This window comes from Neospora caninum, chromosome VIII (assembly GCF_000208865.1).
Source record: "Neospora caninum Liverpool complete genome, chromosome VIII".
In the NCBI taxonomy this organism is placed as follows: domain Eukaryota; phylum Apicomplexa; class Conoidasida; order Eucoccidiorida; family Sarcocystidae; genus Neospora; species Neospora caninum.
The window spans coordinates 1,142,066-1,163,502 of NC_018395.1; the positions used below are offsets into that span (position 1 = coordinate 1,142,066).

The 21,437-nt window shown below is 51.9% G+C and overlaps 5 protein-coding genes across 5 annotated transcripts; 3 read left to right on the forward strand and 2 right to left on the reverse strand.

Moving 5' to 3' along the window:
* Window positions 1-602: 602 nt before the first annotated feature.
* NCLIV_031450 (conserved hypothetical protein) lies at window positions 603-2,358 on the reverse strand (the record flags this gene model as incomplete). The annotated part of the gene is made up of 2 exons (XM_003883341.1): window positions 603-1,442; window positions 1,564-2,358. The coding sequence occupies 2 exons, from the start codon at window positions 2,356-2,358 to the stop codon at window positions 603-605; spliced, it is 1,635 nt and encodes a 544-aa protein (XP_003883390.1).
* Window positions 2,359-5,057: 2,699 nt separating this feature from the next.
* Window positions 5,058-8,728, forward strand: NCLIV_031460 (conserved hypothetical protein; the record flags this gene model as incomplete). The annotated part of the gene is made up of 5 exons (XM_003883342.1): window positions 5,058-5,457; window positions 6,089-6,436; window positions 6,680-7,051; window positions 7,538-7,633; window positions 8,412-8,728. 5 exons carry the CDS (start codon window positions 5,058-5,060, stop codon window positions 8,726-8,728), a joined length of 1,533 nt encoding a protein of 510 aa, XP_003883391.1.
* A 2,746-nt stretch (window positions 8,729-11,474) lies between these two features.
* On the reverse strand, window positions 11,475-12,306 carry NCLIV_031470 (conserved hypothetical protein; the record flags this gene model as incomplete). Its single annotated transcript, XM_003883343.1, has 2 exons — window positions 11,475-11,836; window positions 12,270-12,306. The coding sequence occupies 2 exons, from the start codon at window positions 12,304-12,306 to the stop codon at window positions 11,475-11,477; spliced, it is 399 nt and encodes a 132-aa protein (XP_003883392.1).
* Window positions 12,307-15,445: 3,139 nt separating this feature from the next.
* Window positions 15,446-16,848, forward strand: NCLIV_031480 (putative ribosomal protein S11; the record flags this gene model as incomplete). The annotated part of the gene is made up of 3 exons (XM_003883344.1): window positions 15,446-15,562; window positions 15,917-16,004; window positions 16,595-16,848. The coding sequence occupies 3 exons, from the start codon at window positions 15,446-15,448 to the stop codon at window positions 16,846-16,848; spliced, it is 459 nt and encodes a 152-aa protein (XP_003883393.1).
* Window positions 16,849-19,917: 3,069 nt separating this feature from the next.
* NCLIV_031490 (hypothetical protein) lies at window positions 19,918-20,781 on the forward strand (the record flags this gene model as incomplete). The annotated part of the gene is made up of 1 exon (XM_003883345.1): window positions 19,918-20,781. The coding sequence occupies one exon, from the start codon at window positions 19,918-19,920 to the stop codon at window positions 20,779-20,781; it is 864 nt and encodes a 287-aa protein (XP_003883394.1).
* Between the last annotated feature and the right edge of the window lie 656 nt (window positions 20,782-21,437).

Consider the following 21,437-nt stretch of genomic DNA (forward strand, 5'->3'; position numbering starts at 1 on the left):
GAATGCCGCCTGCTTATCTGTCTCGGCCTCTTGGCTAGCAGGGCGAACTACCTCGAGGTTCACCGTTGATACGCCCAGCTACAAGATGGAAAATCTTTTGCGCAGAGCCCCTTGCTTCAAGGTGGCCCCAAAACAAATTAAGTAAGCACACCTAACCTATTAGGCAGTTCCACGAGAGGAACAGGAAGGAAGCACACCTTCGGTTTGTCCGTGGTGACCAGTCAGATTCTCCACCTTCGTGGCGCATATCATCCCACTGAACAGATTTTCCCTTTCACAAGTTAAGGCTTGCATATGAAGGAGTTTTATTGTTTTTGTTTTAACCACCACCGGGCTCACTTCCCCATAAACTGTGTGTTGAAATCCACCAATCACGGAACTCGCAGCCCTCCAAGAGAACAAACTGAAACACTGAACAGCGTCTCCACGGGAAGTTTGCGTGATGTACGGATGTATGTCTGCGTGCAGATATGCATATCTATACAGGCATGCATTATCACATGTTTATTTATATATATATATATATATATATACATACAAACTTGACACAACTACGACCCTTTTGCATGAACACATCCACATACCAACTCCGGACGCAGCGATTACCCTGCTTCTCCGCTTTCCAGCGCAGAAGGCAGTTCTTCGTCAGCATTCGTCTCGCCTTGCCCTTTCCCGTCGTCCGTGAGGTCAGGGTCGCCAAGTGTGTGCAGTTTCTCTTTGAGTAGCATCTTTTTTCGTCGAAGAGTTGAATCCTTTATGACGCTTTCTGCCGGGCTTGGCCGGACACTCATATATAGTTCTTCCTTCTTAGGGGGCGAATAAGCTGAAAATTTCTGACTTTTTGCAGGAACGTCAACAGGCAAGCACTTGTCCACGTGTTCTTTATGAGTACACTCGTATTCCACTTCTGTATACTCTGTCTGCATGCACTGCTCATTAACTTCTTTCAGCTCTTCGCGGCATACAGACTTGACTACTTTTTCAGAACAGTCGTAAACTTCTGTTTTCGGTCTTGCCTCGAAACAGACATCAGGGATGCGAACTTGAACGGGGACACACTCGTTCTTGAATATGTCAATTTCACACGGCCCCTTCTCCTCCACTGGCACATCGCGGCTGCAGGTGTCCTCAATGTCCTTCTTAACCGTAGAGCACTCCTCTTTAATTTCCGTCTTGGTACATGCATACGGTTCTACGACCTTTTTCATTGTTGTACATGTTTGTTGAATCGTCTTCACTTCTATGCTACACTTGGGAACCTTTTTTGTCATCGCACAAGGCGTCCTGTTCTTCTTGACCACGTCGCGCGTGCATGTCTTTCGCTTAACATGTGGGACGTCTGTGCATATCTCGAAAGATAAATGGGCTTCCGTTGCTGGCATTGGCAAAACAAGAGTGTCACCCTTGTCAACGTTCTTAAGCCGCAGGCGCCGTCTTCCCTCCTGAAGAACACCGTATATGCAGTAGCAACAATTCGCCACAAAGGAGAGTGAATGGGTTAGACACGGCTAATGGCCCACGCTGTGACAATGGCCAGGCTGCGACAATCTCGATCGGACTCACCTCTCCATCATTCGATCTTTCACTAGCATCCGAAGGCATTTCTTCTGACAAAGAAGTCAATCGCGGAGAAGCGGCCGGCTCGCATTTCTTGACGTAAACTGTTTTGCTGCAATCATACTTTTCTTGCACGATGACTTCCTCCTCGCATATCTGGTCCACGCGCACCTCTGTGTCCGAGCACTGCTCTTCCGACACGATCTTTTCACATGGGTACTGGAATTCCTTTTGCACCTCACGTTTACAAACAGATGGCACCAACACTGGGCGGGACGAGCACTGTGTCGCGTAGTCGACCTTGGGACACGGGTACGTCTCTGATTTGATTACAGTCTGGACACACTTATCCCGAACCTTCTCTACGGTTTGCATGCATTCGCTCTTGTATTCGATTCTTTCGCACCTGAAAGGTTTCTTTTCGTGGACCGTTTTCGTGCACATTTTCTGTATGGTTGTTGGCACTGCCTCACATATCTTGTCGACGACCTGTTTTTTACAAGGGTAGGGTTTCTGCACAGGTCTGAGCCTTTTACACACACCGTGAGCCTCTACAACTGTAGGCGCACACATGACATTCCCTTGTTCTTTGAGTGCTCTTGTCATCGGTAGAGTTGCCACTGGCACATGGCCCGATGGGAAGCCGACAGAGGGGAACTGCACATCTAGAGTATTGTTAGCTCTCAGCGCCGGCCTGGATAGCAGGGTCGCCGCAACACCTTGTTCCGATGAACACAGTGAAGCGACAGGCGAGAGCAGCAGGAAGAGTGAAGTCGCGGTAGCAACGAAACTGGAAATCATCTCGATACTAATATCGTAGCAGCGGGGATCCCCTGGTTGTCTTCAGACTGTTGTATGAATTCTTTGTGTTCCTTCGTTCCGTTATTGTCTTGATTGAGTTCCCGTCGTTCATTTGCTTGCAAAAGGGAACCGCACACTGACGTATCGAACGAGTCTGTGAATGCTGCCTGAGAAGGGGTTTGTTCAACGAGTCACGCGAGAAGGAAGAACGACTCAGTGTCCGGGAAGGAACGACCAGGCAACTGGTGGCTTAAAGGAGTGCATACGAGCAGTTAGTCAGGACGTACACAACGAAAGTTTCTGTCAGCCTATCCAACTTTTAAGAATGCTTCACATACCATGGAAAATACGATAAAAGACAAACTTAGACAGCAGGCGACCCAGCTCGATCGAAACGTAACGCAGGTTTGTTTGGGGGCTCGAGCGTTGCCCGACAGCTGCGAGCACGCCCCCTCTTTTCAGCGGGTCTTTCCTTGTTTCGACGCGCCAAGATTGTTTTCATCAAAACATGCGGAAATCGACGCTGTAGAATACGGGCTCCGCAACCACGATGACATCACTTTTCTTCCGCATAACGCTATAACTCATTGGCCGTTCTGGACGGTTTCGGCGTGCCTGATCAACCGGAAGTGGTCTGAGACATTCAAGACCTATTTGTGCGCTGCACGGCTTTGGCGACAGCGGCTGATCCGTGAGAGAGAGACAGCTAGATGATGGACGTCCTCTTCGCGGTAGGTCTGTTTTCACTCATTGCCGCTCTGTGGCTACCGTGATCATCACAACGCCGAGGAGATGAGCGATCTCTAGATGTATGAAACACTATGGAACCGGGGGCCGCTGTTCGGCGAGCGGCAAAAGGAAAAAGCGACATGCCATGTCGGCACATTCCGCAGGCACGGAGACGTAAGAGAGCGCCATGCAGCGTCATAGTGTGTGCAGTGTTCGGAAGCACCACATCAGCAGGCTGTGCAGTTGTTACTGCTCCAGGTGAGAAAAAATCGCCTCACCACATGTATTGTTTCGATAACGTGCAGAGCAGAAATGCATCGAGAGCAGTGCAGATACTACATGCATCGAACCCAGCGATAGAAGCGGTGCGGTTCGGTGCAGAACAGGCTCACGGCTAGCGTTCACAAGGAACAGCAGTAGGTTGGCCAGCGGCGACGAATACGGGTTCCGCGACACCCGCGAAGCAGAGTGGGTGTGGGAGTGTACCGTGATCTTTCAGGCTATGTTTCCACGCAGAGGCGACCCCCCAAAACTGGTTCCATCCTGATCGCACAAGTCTAGGGCCTCTGAGGATTCTCAGCAGCGGCTGTTATGTTGACGTAACTCCGCCGGAGCTACTGACGACTACGCACCGTCTTGGTGCCGCGTCGGGCACAGGCGAATCGTGGAAGTGCTTGAATCCATTAGTCATGCGGGGCGCCACAAAGATCGGCGACAATGAGCGGGTAACCGTCAGCGCTTGTGACACGCGTTTCCTCGCCCAGTAGTCGTACCCAAATCCCCTTCTAGCGATTAGTGGACGAAAAGGGTGAGATGACCGTGCGTCCCTCTTTGAGGTACAGAGAGTTCGTCACATTGCAGTTGGAGCGAGAGCAAAGGGATGCCTTATGCGGCACCTATTTGCTAGCCCCTCACGCGATGTTAATGTGTTCTTCCGGATGCAAGAGATTTACTTTGCAACAATTTAACAGATGCATGAAGCCTCGGTGGATCACTTGACTCTGAACAAGGCCGATGCGACACGCCGGGGTTCCGTATACTGTCGCCTGTCACGTGGGATAAAGCGCCTCACACTGGGGGGATCTACCTCGTGCGTTATCGTGAGTTGCAGTTAGTGAACGTACAGAGCGATACAGGACGTGATTTTCTACATCACTGTGCGCAATAGCGTACGTATTGTGGAAAGCGGTCTCTCAGGCGATCATGGCCCCAGCGAACACTCGAGGAGCTTCCTAGATGGGCACAGAGAGAAAAAGATTTCGATGAACGACGCGCCAGACAACGCCGTGATCCATATCAAGGTGACGAATAGTTCTTGTATAACGGATAAAACTTGATCATCTGCTGGTAGATCTCATTGACAACGAAAGACAGCCGGAAGTAAAATCCCTTGTCCCGTGCATGCCTTGGTCCAGAGGAATGCCGCGCCGCCGCCGCGTTCGCGGCGTCTCCTCGATTGGTCGCTTGGAGACACCTCATTCGCGGTTGTTTGTCGTCTGGCGACTGCAGCGAGGGTTTGTTGTCGGCATTCAATGCATGTTCTGTTGAGACGCTGCGTCACGGTGAACTGCTACACAAATGGGAGACCACGAACTTCTGACTGCTTGCGCCAAGGAAAAAAGCCTTATCGTATATCCCAGGGTGTCTCACGTCGCGGCCGCGAGGACGGCTGTCCTGCCCACGGTAAAAGAACTCGGGGACTGCTGAGTTTTTTTGCGTAAAAGGGGACCGCATTTCTGCTAGAGATTCTTGATCTCCAAGGTTGCTCGGTTCGGTAGGAACCGAGGCAGCAGGAGGATCCATTTCAAATTCGCACGCCCAAGAGCTGTCCTGTCTCTTCGTGGCAGTCTCTGCAGTGTCGCCGCCAAACCCCTGTGCACTCAAGAAGGGTGCTTTCCCTGCTTCTCAACAGTGTATACACAGATTCTGCTGTAAACTCTTTTCTCGATCGCCGCCTTGTGTAGTTCTCAATGGCGACTGCAGCACGACGTCCTCCGGGTTTGTGTACCCCCTTCCTTTTACCCTGGAATGCGCCGCAAGGCCGCCGCAGTGCTCGTCCGGCGCGCCGTCTCCTAATTGTTGTCACTTTCCTCGTCTCCACTTTTACGTGGGCTTCTTCGCGCTCTTCCCTCGTCATCCTGTCTTCCGCCGAACCGAACTCCCCATCGGCGGAGCCTTCCAAGCAAACCCCTTCCAATGTGGGTGCGGAGCAACCGTCAGGCGGAGAGATCTCAGCAGATAAATCTCCGGGCCACTTGCGAACAGAGAGCAACAAAAGCGACGCTCCGCCCGTCAGATGTGCGCAGAGTTTGCGAGATGCGGTCAATGGAGCCATCAGCGAGATCAGCGGTGAGTTGAAGTTGAAGGCGTGTACGTCTCCAGGCTGTCTACGAAAGCTGCCTGCTTATGCGTGTGCGAACCTGTAGCGCTTTGGAGGACGCAAGTGTTCCACCGTTACATTCGACGCTCTTTCTTCAGTGGCACGGAATACACAAATGGGATTCTTACTGGCTTGGCACACGCCGGGGCAGTACCTGGATGAACGCTCTCGATGCGGCCGCGTGGTGCATATCCGAAGCTGCGGACCCTTCCTCTCTTGAAGAGGAGCGAAAGGGAAGGCGACGGTGACGTATCGGAACTGTCTTGGCGCTAGACACGTTATAGGGATGATAGCTCTGGATTCCTCGTCTTGGATTGAACGGATCGTGAGTTGCTTTCAGTTCGCGTTCCTGCCGCTGTGCTTCCCGTTATCGTATTCCCTCTTGGAGAGAAGAAACTCAGTCTTGAAAGCATGTGGCGGCCCTCCTGGGGCTCTGCTGCCGCGAAGTCTTCCTCGGGGTTGCATGCCTACAATGTACGTGTCCCCGCAGCTGTCGTTGCTCTTTGCCGAGAACACGTGAATCGCGCGCCTCTCTTCCTGCTTTTGTACGCTACGTTCTGTTTTGTCGACAGTGGGGCGGTCCGCCACGTAGAATGTGTGTCATGCGGGGCCGATGCGCAGCAAGTATGCGTGCATCCCGAAGGTTTTCGGCAGAACATCAAAACGTATGCACCCTTGTTCTCTTTTCAGGAACCCGCGTGCTCGTGGAGCACTTGCTTCGCCTGTGGAACGCGGTGCCGTACGTTCCTATGCTCGTCTGCCCATCCTCAATGTTCCCGTACGCGCCCACCCTGCCGTGGCCGAGACAGGAGAATCTGCGGGATGGCGACGTCCTCAGAGACGTCTTGAGCACCGGGACGCTGACAGTCGCCGGCGTGGGCTCGGCTGCAGTTTCTCAGAGCTCCCTAACCGTTGTTGCTGCAAGAAACAGAGGCGAAGAAGGAAACTACAACCGCCCCGAGCCTACAGGTGCGTCTGGGGCATGTCTCTGGTGGTAGCCCCGCACGCTGACACTTTGAGCGTTGAATGGTGCGTTGCAGTTTGGCGAGCTCTTCCTCATTCTGGTGACGCCGTCGGTACACTGTGGAAAACGCTTCGACACCCGAAACTGAAATGGCCGTGTAGGTTTCAGTGTATATACACCTTGCGTTTCGGTCGCCGTGCGGGGCGTTATTGACACTCGTTTCCTGTGGTTGGTTCACCGGATTTCAGGCTTCTTTCCGCAGTACATGAGGTTGATCGCGGCAACTATTGGAGCGCACTACGATTCGCCAATCTCGGTCCACTGGCTCTTCTATCCTTCTGTGGAGGAAGCTCAAAGGGCGGTTCTGAACGGACAGGCTCACATGACGGACATCTACTTCTTACTAGGCCAGTCGACACCTGGAGAACCCCAACCGCTGATGGACTTCTACGCGACTTGTCCGGTTGTGGGTTCCCCTGCGCTCCTCATCCTTCGAGACGAGTCCCACGATGACCACCAGTCGACCACGGCAACCAAACAACCCGGGAGCGTCAAAGCAAATACCCTCAGCAAAAACGAACTCCTCAACCTGAATCGCCGGATAGAAAACGCCGAAGAAGGTAGGTGGTCAGCAGACAACTGCTCTTCCTGTGTGCCGCAGTGTATCTCCGAGGACGGAGGTCTCCCTTGTTGATTGTCAATCGCTCCGGTGGTCGTCAAAACAGAACCTGGACAGAGGAGGCAGACAAACAAAACTCAGACGCAAGTCTGAAGGCTTTCATCCGGCAGGCGCAGTCACGGCACCTCTTGGTCGTCTCAAGCGACAACGACGTCGCCAGCAACGCGCCTTGACAAAAGTTTGAGTTTCAGCATGGAAAGTGTAATAGTCATGTGCCTCGTCCTCTTGTGCTTCGTCAGCGTGTCTAGCATTTGCTTATTCTAGAGCCTAACAGTAAAAAACGCAAAGCAGGAGTGGAACTGCGTGGAGCCTCTGTGTGCAGAATCCTCGCGATTTCAAAGCCTAATGTTTGTCCACCTGGCACCCGTGTCGAATCCCACAAAACGAGTCGGGAGGTGTGCCTTTTTTCTGTGCGACTTTCCTGCAGACTGGGAGAGGACGGTCGTGTTCGTGTCTCAGGACCTCGCAAATACAGTGCAACACAGTCTCTCCCCGAAGGCCATGTTATATTTTACGAAGAATTGTAAGCGTTAAGACTTATTCCTATGCCAGCGCATGCGTCGCTCGTTGTCGCGCGGCTAGGCCTTGAATTCAGATGGGAAGCGGCTAGAAGCCTCCGCGTCCCTTCCCTGGATAGCAGTGGAAAACGCCTGCAGCATGGTAGTCGCTTACTCACCTTCATAGCAGCCAGGTAACAGAAGAAGCGAGTCTGGTCCTTCGCAGGGGAGTCCCTGTGCCCATCAGCAAAAGCAAAGACATTCAAGATCTAAACCAGTAGTCCAACTCGTATTATATACTCCCAAGAAAAAGCTTATAAATGATCCCGTCTCAGAGATTATCTACTGGGATGTCTCTGACGTCGCCTCCGATGCGAGGAACGTCGAACGCGCAGAGAGGAGTGACGGCATTCTGCGTTTCCCTCGTGTGCCCGTGACTGTATGTACGCATCGCGAGTTCTCACCCGCTGAAGACACACTTCGGCAGCCATAAGAATACCGGAGCCGTGCTTTTGGAACATGGAAGCTCCTACGAAACCCACCATGACCGGTTGAGTCAGATCCGAAGAGTAAATCGCGTCACAGGGAATGCGCGAGTGCCATGCCACGTATTGCATGCGTACATGCTTTGCTGACTACCGGACACCGGCGGTACACCCCGTATTTCTAGCGATTCCAAGGACGCGCCGAACCCCTCTCATTACTCGCAAGAGCTACACTAGAGGACAAAAAGTGCCGGCCATGTGGCGTGCTGGTGCGTAGCCGGTATTGGCACCCTGTGCATGTGTGTGTTTCCTTTCGCAGTGGAATCAGCATTAAAGATGGTAAACGACTGGGAGGCTGCAGCCGTGATGACTACTGGAATCATCCCACCCTTGCCACCGTCCTTGAAAGTTGTTGATGCGCACTTGCTGCTCGCAAAGGGTGCCTGGATCGAACGCACAAATGCCTTGGAATGCATGGAGGACGAGCACGACAACTTGGTGATGAAGTACGCTGAAAAGAGGGCGTCTGATGGATCTGGCGGTCTCGAGTTCGCAAGGTCCAGCGCCGTCTCGGTGATTGCTGTCTCGTGGATTTACGTGGGGGCCGCTCTGAGCAGCGCGTTCACGTACTGGTGAGGTACTCGACTTTGACAAGAAATTCAACAGGTGTAACGGCATCTCGCGAGCGTGGAAAATGTCTGACAGAGGCCGCGCAGGTGGTAGTTCAATGGTAACTATATAGCCGATACGTCTGGGAAGGAGGTACGACGTGTAGGTCGCCGATCTGTCGAGAAATAGGAACAGGGGAGGAGTGCGAAGGATGTGCCTTGCACCGCCAATAAACACTTTGGCGCACGTCTAAAACATTCAAACTCGATTGCCCCCCAAAACTCAGGCGGTGGACGGATGGGAGACCCTCTCGTGTATAATATATATATATATATATATATATTATGCCAGTTTTACGTGTGTATACGCCCAGCCGAATGCCTTGTGCATATATATATATATATATATATATATATATGGTTACCACAGTAGACGATAACCACTGGCCGTGCCGTGAACAGTCCAGTTGTTGTGTGAGGAGTGAAGTTCCTGGCGTTAAATGTGCATACGACTGCGCTCGCTGCAGCTGGAAGATGATCCGATAAGTGAGTGGTTCACCGTGAAGTGTAATTCCAGCGTATTCTTTGGGAAGTAGCTCCATCCACGCTTTGGAGGTGAGGCGGTCAAACGACGCGGCCGCTACACCGACAGAGATACGCTTCGTCTCGGTCAGTGGTTGTAGGAAACACGTAAACGACGGGTACAGTGGATTGTGCGAAGCCTGGGAAATGGTGTGTGCTGCTACAGCTGCGAGGCGGGGTCGGGGTCGTCTGCTTGTCCGTGATCTGTCAGAGGTCCGATTCTTTTTGCATTTCATGTACCAGCGAGCAGCTGCACGCAGTGGGGAGAGAGAGGTAGTTGAGGCCGCAGTCGCGCCTTTGTCATCAATTATTTGTGCGGCTCTACTGCGCTTTGCTGCTCACCGGGATGGCTGTTCGCCATGCGTGCGCCGTGAGGGATTTCGAATAACGAGGACAACAGAGCGCACCCCTTTAGCGCTCGTCAGTGGCATGTGTCGGCGGTGGGCACACGCTGCATCGACGTACGCGCGAGTTTTTTTGGAGAACGAGTCAAGTGTGGACGGTTTCTGTGAAGAAAGAGCGCGCCGAAGCCTTGAGAGTCGCTGAACGTGACGGCATACCTGTTCCTAGCCCTGGTGCTGACTATTGCCGTTCAATTTCCTACGAAAAAAAGGAAGTGGAGGCGGATGAAAACGTTCACGCGTAGGATGAATCCCGCCTTCCTCATCCGCATGCTGCGTTCCGGGAGACGGTCAGCCTATGTGACTGGCCACGCTGTCGTGACCGAATGCGAGCTCTCTATCTGCGCTAACAACTCGAGGATCCGGTGGGGTAGCGTGCAAGACTGTATCAGGACTCCACGGCAAGAGGGACTGCTGAAGGCAGTCACCAACCGCGCCTCACTCCGACAAGCGATGCTAACGCCGAGATGGGGTTCCCTCGCAGGCCACCTGTCATTGCTCTGCTGATGTGATATCCCGAGTGTAGGTCTACAGCTCCCACAGTGTTGTGCTTACGTGACGAATAAACTATACCTATCAATGATGTGCTATTACTAACCCGGCAATATACGAGAGAAACTGCGTGGCTTCTCTTTTTACAGATGTTGTTATCTGGAATCCTTCAACAGCTTTGTGAATACCATGACCAGAGCTAAATCTGCTGGCGTCTCGCGTGAGGATGCCAGTTTGGTCACAGGTGCAGACCCCAAAACTCGGCAGGAGCTGCTGACCTGCAGACCACGTTGTTGCTCTTCCCCGTTGGCGCATTCGCCGCTGGTTTCCCTTTGATTCAGAGTTGCACAGTTCATATCAAGGAATTACGGGCTTACAAGCGAAATGGGTGTTTATACAGGCAGCAGCAGTTTAGTCCTGCACGCCAGTGCACTCATCTGTTCCTGCTGATCTCCTACGCAGTGGCTAACAGGGGCCTCTTTGACAAACGTCATCTCGCATGAGATATGCACTTGCAAACAAAACGGTATATTGCAAACGGATGCTCCGCTGTAGCCTCAAATGTGCGTGTCTTTTCGCATCTTTATTTGCTTTAAAGTAGAGTATACCGACGCTGACTATCGCCAGTAGACAAATTTATACTTGTTTGAGAAGACATATGCACAAGCGTATATGCATAAAGTTATCGTGTGTGTTAAGTACGACAAGGAGCTGAAGGGGACTGACATCGTCTGTGCAGCAAAGAGTGCCGGTACCTATTGCTACTTACGCGGTGCCTGCGGGGGTGGACGGACGAGAGGGAATGTTCAGCAGATGAGTAGAGAACGATTCGTGTGTATCACAGGCTGCAGAGTGTGGTCGCCTGAAGGATTTTTCAGGAACCACAGTTTGGCCGTGCCCTGCCCGTTGATAAGGCTTGGTTTTTGAAACATAATCGACACACAATCTCTACGCAGAGTTTCAGCGGCCGGCAACCGAGTCTTATTTCTTGAAAACGCTGGCCAGGCAAGGACGTGGACTGTCTTCCCTGTCCTTTTTCTAAGCCATGGAATGAATGCACACTTTTGTAAAACTGCAGATTTCGAGAGGCAGTAACGTATGAGGAGAGCAAAAACGACAGCGCGTCTTTGTGCCGCTTGGCTGTCTTCCAAGCACATATGCAGCATTAAAACTATCTTACAGAAAAGGGCGAGATCACTTTCACGTCAAATATTTCATGAATAAGCCATAGGCTGACTGGGTTACTTCATCGATGGTTGCCTAATCAGTGTGACTTCTCGTACATGACTCATGGCATGCTCACGCGTCGACGAATTTCACTGCAGCATTAAGGGGGAGTTCTTCAACGGTGCGCTGCATAAGTGGTTTCGGAACACCTCCACTTCGGGCGCATACAACGGCATACACTGCACCAAGGATTGTTACGGAGGCACCCAAAATAACATCGATTAATCCCTTTTGGAGGATAACCAGGCCAATGATCACGTAGAACAAACCACGCCCAAGAGGAATATAAAAGAACTGCGCGTAAGCGAAGAATGGAAGTGCTTTGACATCTGCGATGATGCACAACACTCCCAACAAGATCAAAAGAACATTGACGGCGAGACGAAGCGGATCGAAGAATACCAGTCCAAGGATGCCGGATGCTATTATGACGCCTAAGAAAAAAAAGGAGACACACAGGCTCAGCAAAAGCTGGCAACACGGGGAAAAAACTATGAAGAGAACAGTGAATAGAGAAGAAAACAGAAAGACGACGGCAGAAACAAAAACGGAACATAAAGTGCTCTCCAATAGAACGGAGCAGACTGCCGCCGGAGGCAGACTGCCCCGAATCCCGAACCGCGCTGGCTGGGTTGCAGTGACATCATACGTCGTAGAGCTCTGCAGGAGAATACCTATTAGACGTTTTGCGGAGTACCGGCTAGTCGAGCGCCAATAGAACTAACCTCCTCTCGGAGTTTGAAGGTCGCTCCTCTACCAGCCAGGTTTCCTCAACAGCACTGAGCGGAGAGCACAGGATCTGCAGAGCAGTGCAGAGGCTTATCTGACCGTTGTTTCTGACTCACGGCATATAGTGAAAACACTTACCTGCCGTAATGAACGACATACAAGTCATGGCTACCATTGAGAGTTGCCCTCTCCGACAGCTAACTAGCCTTTCGTCGGTCGGCATTTTCAAAAGGAAGAAAGACGCAGCAATCGTTGGTTCCTCACTTCTTCACTCTCCCGCGGTGACGTAACATTGCCAAGATAGTTAGACGCCTATGTTAGACGCTCCACAACAGATTCAGATTCACGAATCTGTCAAACAAAGTGGCAAATCCCAAACCAACTGTCCTCCGGATTTCTCCGATAGCATTTGCTGCTTCTCCATGGCGCGAATACATGCGCATTTGTCCCTGACAAGCGGGAGGTCCCCCGACAATGGGGAACTCGCACCCTATTTTTGGAGCAACCAACGAGTGTCCAACCCTCGCCGGATCGACTGCGCAGGAGCCATTTCGGTGACACTAAGACTTTACTCCTTTCTAAAGCCGGCTCCTTTGAGTCCCCATAAAGGTGGTGTGAACCGGTGTCGAAGCGCCTCAAGCTGTTTTTTTCAAGTCTTGCCGGTGACGTGGGTTCTGTGTGAAGGCCAGAATGCTTCATCCATGCATGCCCCGCGCTTGTAGCCTGCCGCATACGTAGCTGCCCTCTTCGCTGTTGTGCAGCCATGGCGGTTTCTTCCCTGGGAAAAAAAACCGGTCCCCATCATCAAACGCGTAACTGTCCTATGTGTGACAATTGGCAGGTAACGACCAAGCTCCATACTAAACCAGCGTACATCATGAGCCTGAGTGTCAGGAACAATGGAGGCAGTTAGAACCAACCATGCAGATTTATCTCACAAATTACACGGGACGAAAGAGAACGGTTCAAGGAATCTCGCACAAACCCACTGATAACGAGGGACAGCCTACATTCTAGTACAGTGCTCCTCCATAGGAGTAGTAACCACTGGATGCTGACGCCCTTCTGATGGCTATGTTCGATATTCCGGTTACAAGTTTTCAAATCGTCTACCAGTAGGCGCTGTGTATTTTTGCCAGAAAGCATATACGTCTATGGAGTTGGGTTGGCGGCAGGCCGTCCCCTAAGGTGAGGACGCGAGGAATGTTGAAGATGATGAACCGTCATGCATAAAAAGGCGAAGAAGTCTGCTCGGTGATCCGGTAACACGACATGAAGATATCGCTGCAGAATCTGGTCAAAAGATCGGTCGTTGACACTCTGGCTCTTACGGCCGTGATGGTGTTCAACCTGAACAAGCTACACCAAACTCAGGAAAATATGTGGACCGAGATGGTAGAATAGCGGAGTCCGAGAGTCGGCCACGTGGAACACTATTGCCAAGCCAAGGGCTGGCGCCAACAACTGAAACCTGCCACCAGGCACTTTCGGAGGGCACCAGTCTCGCAGAAACAGAGGGGCATGCAAGAGAACAACACATGAGAGCAAGTAGAAGGAGATGGAAAATCAGTGGGGACAGCGGATCGAGGATTTCTCATCATAGGAGATTATGTAACGAACTTCTGCCAGAAAGTGCGACTTGCAGCCATTTGTTTGACTGGGCACGGATGTGAGCGCGGGCTTTTTCTCCGTTTTTGAGTCCTATTAATTCCCTAAGAAGTCTAACCAGAGCGCGTTCACCAGGATACACAGAACCACTTAACGCGAATGTATCCAACATGCAAGATCTAGAGGGTGTGTTCACTATTCGCACACCGGCATGAACATACGGTTCAAGGTCTATGTGGAGACGCGACATCGTGCCAATACATTCATGACTAGAACTCCCTCAGCGTGAGTGGAAATGTTCAAGTGCCATGAAGTGGCTAGCGACGACGCTATCACAAATTGTCAACTGAAACCAACTGCGAAAGCCCAGCCCGTATGGCTGCCAGTCGTACAGCTGTTTTATACCGGCGTCTTACCCCGAGATATGTACCAGCACGGGTAATTGCGGTTGACACATGAGACGTCAGAAGGTCTGCCTCTCCTTTGATGATGCTCCGATAGGAAGTTTAGTGTGAGTTTCAGTCACGAAATAGCCGAAAACAGGTATGCATTGTTGAGTTGTGGTCAGAACTGTGAATGTTGCGAGCATGGCAGCCTCTGACGCATTTGTTTCTGCACGTCTCCTCGTCCCGGCCGCCGCTGCAGATGCTTTGCATTGATCCAGGCGCATGCAAGGCCGTCAACACACGAACCAGCCGGAACCTTTCGCGAATTACACAGAGAAACAATTATCCTATCAACTTTTTTGTGAAGAACAGCTCCCAGTGTAGCCATTCTAATGTGTCCAGCACCATCCGGTGAGAAAATCCGCGTCCATATCGCTAATTCCTACGTCTTCACGTGCATGCTCTGGTTTCCCTGGGTAAGGGAAGAGTAGGCAAACAATGATGCTTTTCCAGTGGAACTAAGGATACTTCTTTACGGAAAACGTCCCGTTTTTGTGGACGAATGACACCCAGAAGCCCCTTACGAGACACAACGGGGAGATGGCGGTGCACAGGGGGGTTATTCAGTGCGGCGTGGAACGCTGCTTGCCTCTGATGCAGGCGGCAGCAAGACACTGTTGTTTCCAGCAAACTGCTGGAGCGATCCCTCACACATCTCTCAGGCGTTCCGTGCTTCTTTCGTCACATTCTCAGGCACAAACGGAGGCTCAACTTCCGTTGCACCTCGGTTTCGTCGTGCAAACGCGGGGAATTCAAACCAGGGATGGCCTGTCTCACGTACACCCACACAGAGTGCGCAGCCATTCTCACCGGAGGCTGCCGGTGCCGGATCATTCTGACAGTCCGAAAGACCAAAAGGTGAGCGTCTTCGGGGAACTGGTTGGTGGACGCTCCTCACGGAAGGCATCCAAGCGACTCGCCGACAGCCGCGGCCTGCAACTGGACAGCCCTACAGCTGGAACGGCCCATGCAATGCTGTTTTATTCACCCTTTCCCCGGCCCGTTCACGCCTCCATACGTCCTCGACAGCGGCTGTTTTTCTCCACGGGTAAAGTCGCTACTCCAGCAAGTACAGCAACCGGTGCGAATGACGACAAGCGTTCTGCGTCCGAGACAAATCTCTCACCGAATTCTCAAGCTGCCTTGAGCGAGATCCGCAGCAACGTGGCCCGGGCGTCTGAGAAAGGGAAGGCGCTTGCTGCCGCCAGTACCAGTGGCGGCACAGGCCGCCAGATGAAGAAGCAGCTCTCGAAAAAGGAGATGAGAACTCTCGGCGGGCACCCACGGAGGTTCAAACTGATGGGCGGTCGACCAGAATTTCACCATGTGGATCGAAACAAGAACGGACACATCATTGAGCCAACAGACAAGTTTCAGGTAAAGAGCTTCGAAAGGCACAGGAGACCATTTTGACAGGCGCCAGGGATGTTGCCAAAGGCGAGACATTCGACTTCAAACGAAGATGGCACAACAACGTTAGGGTAATCGGGGGCGTGGACTGAACAACATGTTTATGTCTTCCCTGTCAGCGCGCTAGTTCACCTCGCTCTGGCATGCCCAGACTCTAAGGGAGACTCTAAGAGTTGGCGTCGTCGCCTAGGTGGTCCACGTTCCCCCGATGTTCTCACCGCGAAAAACGGCAGCAGCACAAGCTGCGGCGCCGCGCCCCCTCCTGCGTAGCAGACTGGTTAAGCCAGTGTCAGGGATGTCCAGTCTGTCTTTGTCTTTCAGGTTGTCATCACCACAAGCAAAAACAACGTCCACGCCCAAGTCGTGAACAAATCCAGAGCGTACCGGACTATCTTCGGATCCTTCGCCGGTAAGTGGGTCTGGTATAAATCACGTCGAGAAATCCGTTGATATTCAGTGAAGTGGACCTCTGAAACTTTGGAAATTTCGGAGAATCAATGACGGAGAAGGCAAAGACAAATCCGGGAGAGGATCTTGGCGTGGTCTTCTGCACGTGATGTATTTTCGGTCCCGTTGACAACAGATTGCTTGTGATGTTGGAACTGCACGAGCAACAAGCAATGCACGTGGCGGTGGATGTCAAAGCAAGTGCTTCAGTCTTTATCCGCTGTGAATTACGTGGACCAGCCAGGCATTCGCAGGCATTCGTGGCAAGAGCGGACACGGGGTGTACTTCTTCACTGGAGTTGATCGCAGCTGCACCTCCAGCCTGATGATATTCGCTCCAACACGTGTCGATGGGTTTTATGTCTTTTTCGCACAAACACCAAGGGTCGTTCCAGCAAAAGCCCTTCTCTCAGGATAACTCTCCAATCAAATAAGCTTGGCATTAAAAACCGTAAGACTGTAGAAGATAGTGCATATGAGCACGTGTCTTCGTCTGATCAAGACACTCCACATATCCATTCAGTGCGTTCGCTGCGGGACGCCTGCTTTCAGGAAATGTCGGGATTCGGAAGCAGGCGCAGCAGGACACGCAGTGTGCGTACCGAATCGGACAGAACATTGCCCGGAAGTGTCGGCGGCTGGGAATATCGCAGGTGGAAATCAAGTTTAGACGCATCATGCGAGTGAATCAACTTCTCCAGGCCTTCACAGCTCACGGACTTGGAGTCACTGCAATCGCTCACGAACCCAGACTGCCAAAATGCGGTCAAAATGCGACGAAACCCAGAAAGCGACGACGCGTGTAACATAACGGCAGGAGGCTGGCAGCCATGTTCCATGGGCAACCCTGTTCTGTCACTTTTCCGCCTTACTCGGACAGACACAGTATTTTGTATGCTTTGTTGCGGCTGCACGCATCGTCTTTGGGAAACAACTCCGGGAATTCGTATGCGTAGGTATCTGGGGGACTTCCCGAGGTCGCGTAACGTCTTTTTTGTAGTGATTAGCAAGTTTGCGGTTTGCGGTGTCCAGAGCACTGTGTTCTGAAAAAGCTTACGCCACTCAACAGGTGACGGCATGCGTGCGTTCCGCGTTCAAGATGGAAGTTATGGTGAACGTAGCTTACGCGTTGTTTGCTGCCCGAACAAATGATTGTGAATCAGACGCATCGTTTGGTATAACAGCGGATACTGGAGAGTTTCAAGAAACCCAGGAGGCACTTTTCTTCTCATATTCCGGCATCGACAACGACTGCGTGTCCACACAACAGCATCAGCCACCCCTTAACCCTTTCTTTCGGTTGTCCAGCGGTGGCCAGGAGTTGTTTCAGAAGCTTTGAAGCTCAAGCGTAGTGCTGGCGGGGTTAACGTGCTCAGCAACCTTAACGCTGCAGCACATCCGCCAATACGTCAGCACTGTATGCTTACCGTGAAGTGCAGAGGACAGGGGCAGCTTTTTGGAATGTGATAAGGATGACGTGGTGGAGCTTGAAAACATAATAGGAATAACTGCAGCTTGTGCGGCGGCATCTGTCCGCTAGTCCAATGACTCTGCCTGATACGGTGACACGTAGCCATCAAGCGGCATCTATCGCGGCCCACAGCGTTATCTTTCGGGATGAGTCCGAAGGTGTCGAGTCCCCACAAGGAGATAAGGAGCCAAGTCGTAAATCAAGCATGCTTAAAAAGGGTAGGGTTCGTAGCTTCAGACAACGTTGGTTGACCCCGGCTGGGGCAAGCAAACAATACAGAATCAGGATCAGCTCGGCCTCTTTAATGTGCGAACGCAATGCCAGTCAAACACCATCCACGTTTTCCAAGGGTATCCATTAAATGTAACGCAAACACCCTTTTTTGTTGATCTGCGGAGTAGCTAGTGCCGCATGCGCTCGATGTTAGTAACAACGTGTTTTCAGAGCCATCTCTCGCAGGTGGTGACTCCTCTGAGTCGCACGCCCTCTTTCTTTCTTCGCTTCGTTCTTGGGACGATAAATGCTCTAGTGCAGTCTGTGTGGGTGCCGATGCCTACCCGTGACAGCCACACAAGGTACCCTCCATCCAGAGGAGTTCGCCGTGGGAGATCGACTTTCATTTCACTTGAACGTTTACAATGAATGACAGAAGTTGACTGGGCACACCTAGTCAAGCAAAAGCTCATCAATTTACAGAACTTAGGCTCCGAGCATCCCAAGAGACTCACGAGGGTGCGCATTGACGCATCACGGCCAATGCCACTACGGGCTCGGCAGCATCGCGTGATCAGCCATCTTAATGCCGCAAATCTGTCCTGTCAAAATTGCCTGTCATTCACCTTGGTAGCAGAGGTGAGCGATGGAGTCCATTCCTTTGTCCTTGTTTGGTAACAACCGCCCGAGGGAGATCGACTCTGAAAGACAGTTCTTCCTTGGTTATTCCTGCGCCACATACCAACTACCTGACGCCACTGTAGAAGAAACCAGGTGTATCTCACCTGCACCAGCCCCCTGCGGCCACGAGCCCCACTGCCTGCAAACAATGCGTGTTGTTCTTGTTGCTCTTACGGAAAAGTAGAGTGCTGCTCGCGGAGGGACCCGTGGAACGCGGCATGTGTGGACTACAGGCCAACTTGTTACGTGCACCGCTCTCGCTTTTCGATTAACTGGCAACCAACGTCTCCGTTTGCCCCCGGCGAAACAATCCGTTTGATAACGGAAGCCACGAAGCGGTCGCCCGGGGGGTCGAGTGCTGGAGAAGCTTCGACAGACGTTCCCGCGTGGTCGATAGCGAAATGGCTTGCAGGCTTTTCTCACTGCTCGTATTCTCTGCAATTATCTTTTTTCTGTTCTCTAACCGCAGACAACTGAAACTTGGAACAGCATCTCCACACGCCAACTTGCGCCGCTCGTCAGCTGGTACTGCTTCGACAGATTTTGACTCGTTACTCATGACGAAACGTTATTAATATTTCATTGGCATGTTGATGATATAGATACTGACATACCACCGGCTTTCGATGGGATTCCTTGTAACACCTCCTCTTATGCGACAGCACATCCATGAGACGACCGTGGTAGCTGACCGCATTACTGGGTCTCAGCCCCATGCGATCGGTCAAAAGTGGAGACGGTCACGCAGTGGCGGAGCGACCGTCGGGGTTGTTCTGCCTGCCTGCGGAAGCCCGACGAGTAAGTCCTGTTTGGCTAGGACATTAGCGGCACTCGCTTCGTGATGGAAAGAGTGTGAATTCGTTACAATGAGTAGCCAATTGCGGACAACAACGAAAATGTCAGGGGAAAGCTTGTGTCTCTTGCTAGAGACGGCCAAAGGCGCAGACATTTTCTTGTACTGGATATTGAATAAGTCTGTTTCGAAAATACCGGCAGTGTGTTTCGCGATCTGGAACCCTGCAGAAGCACCATCCTGGATACGCTTCTATGCCCTCGTCTCAATGCCTCTCGGGCGAGTTCCCGTGTGTGTGACCGTACCTGTAGTAAAAAGCGGAACTACCTTTTTTCAGAGGAAAATCTGTCTTCTTAGTGCCAGCCCGACATCGGACTAGAGCTGAAAATTAATCACAGGGTTATCTCGAAAGATCTGTAGCATCATCCTCCTTCAGAGCCGGGGTGGCGGTTTCCGGAGCTCTCTCCGTCCACTATTGCGTATGCGGGACGCAAACGTTGTTATCGGTGTGGCTCGAGTTCCCTGGATCAGCATGAGAGTCAAACGCTGTCACATCCAATCATGTTCGTTGTGGTAGTGGTTGGCCCGTAAATCTCCGGACTTCGTGTCTCGAATAACTGCCGCGCACACTATGGTTAAGAACGTATGCTCGGTGCATCTGCGATATTGGGGGGCGCACCACTTTTCTTTAAATCTTCTGTCAGTCTTGTGGTGTGAATGTATCTCAATTACTTTCCATGCATTATATTCTGTGCATCTGCGTGTCTGGGGTGGGGGTCCGTTTCGACTTCCAATGACGCGCAGCAGCCAGGCTTTGTTGCTCACCTCCGGAGCTCCGTACACGCTGTAACTTTATCGTCTTCTGGCTCTCCCGATACCTGGGATTTTGTTGCATCCTCACGTCTAACTGATGGTTCGTTTGACTCAATTGGCTTTTTTCCCGACCATTTGAAGGGCGATTTACCAGATGCCACGTTTCCGCGATCGCTGGATTCCCGTCTCGGGATTGACCGAGAGTTAACCAAGCTCCGTGAACCGTGGCTGGGGTCGTCTGCAACCGAAGGATTGTTGGAACATCAGACGTTCACAACGTGTTTCCCGAAACCAAGCGTGTTGCTCACAGATGCACAAAGAAAGGAACCGTATCAAACATTCTTGCAGCCAGCGTCGTACACCTGTAAGGACACGATCATACGCCACCGCCGTTTTTGTCCTGCGATTCGCGCCTCGTGGGCACTCGTTTTGGTCCGAGCCCTCTTGCGTATGCTTGAATTTCTGGGGCTGCAGCTCATTTTCCTGGTGGTATCTCTTTTACTCTTGGTGTTTCTCCTGATGTGCTTGAAGGCAGTTGAATGGTTTCTTGGCCTCAGCGTTATTGACTTCGAGTTCAGCTTCAGTGATATAGGGCGGCGGTTATATGCGCCGGCAAGGGCAAACGGGCAAAATGGGCAGGAACTCACGGATGGAGGTCAGCAAAACGAATTTGTATTCTCTTTTGAGTCGGAAGAGCATGAAACGGCCAATATCCTCCCCACCCGCCGGCTTCCGTATGTGATTTCAGGCGACACCCGTGATAAATGAGCTTTATCATGTTCCGTTCGAACGACCGTCGGATTGAGGTAGAGATTTTTGCTTGCTCTCATCGTCACTAGTTTCACTGGGGAGTGATTTTTGAGGCGTGGGAGTCTGGTGGGCTTTCTATTCGGGGACACCTTCTCAGGATACTCCGCACTCTCTCGAGTTCTTTGTTGCAGTGCTGGTCTCACATTGTCATGGTCCAGTGCCCGTAGCATCTGGTTGGCGGTACGCCTTTCGATCGTGTTCAAGTGTTCTGCCTCTATGCTGCCGCCAACTGAGAGACATGGATCAAGCCAGTGATTGACTCCCCGGCGTGAGGGATTCCTGTTGGTGCGTAAACGGTCCCAGGAGGAGGATTCTGTGTGGTCTGTTGACACAGCAACTGTGCAGGTATCCCGATGTCACGAACCAAGTCGCCTATGCCGGTGCATTTCTGTTTCAAGGAGCATCGTAGTGTGCGCCAGCTAGCTGTCGGATCCTGTTTCCACCCTGACGCTGGTGATCGACAACCGGTGTGGCGCTGCGAGTACGAAGGAACAGGAACGACCTGCATCTGGATGGCATCTGAGCTTCTACGTACGCGCAGTAGTCCGCTTTTTAATCATTTGGCACGAGAATCAGAGTTGCAAGGAAAAGGGACGCTCACCCCACTGGCCTCT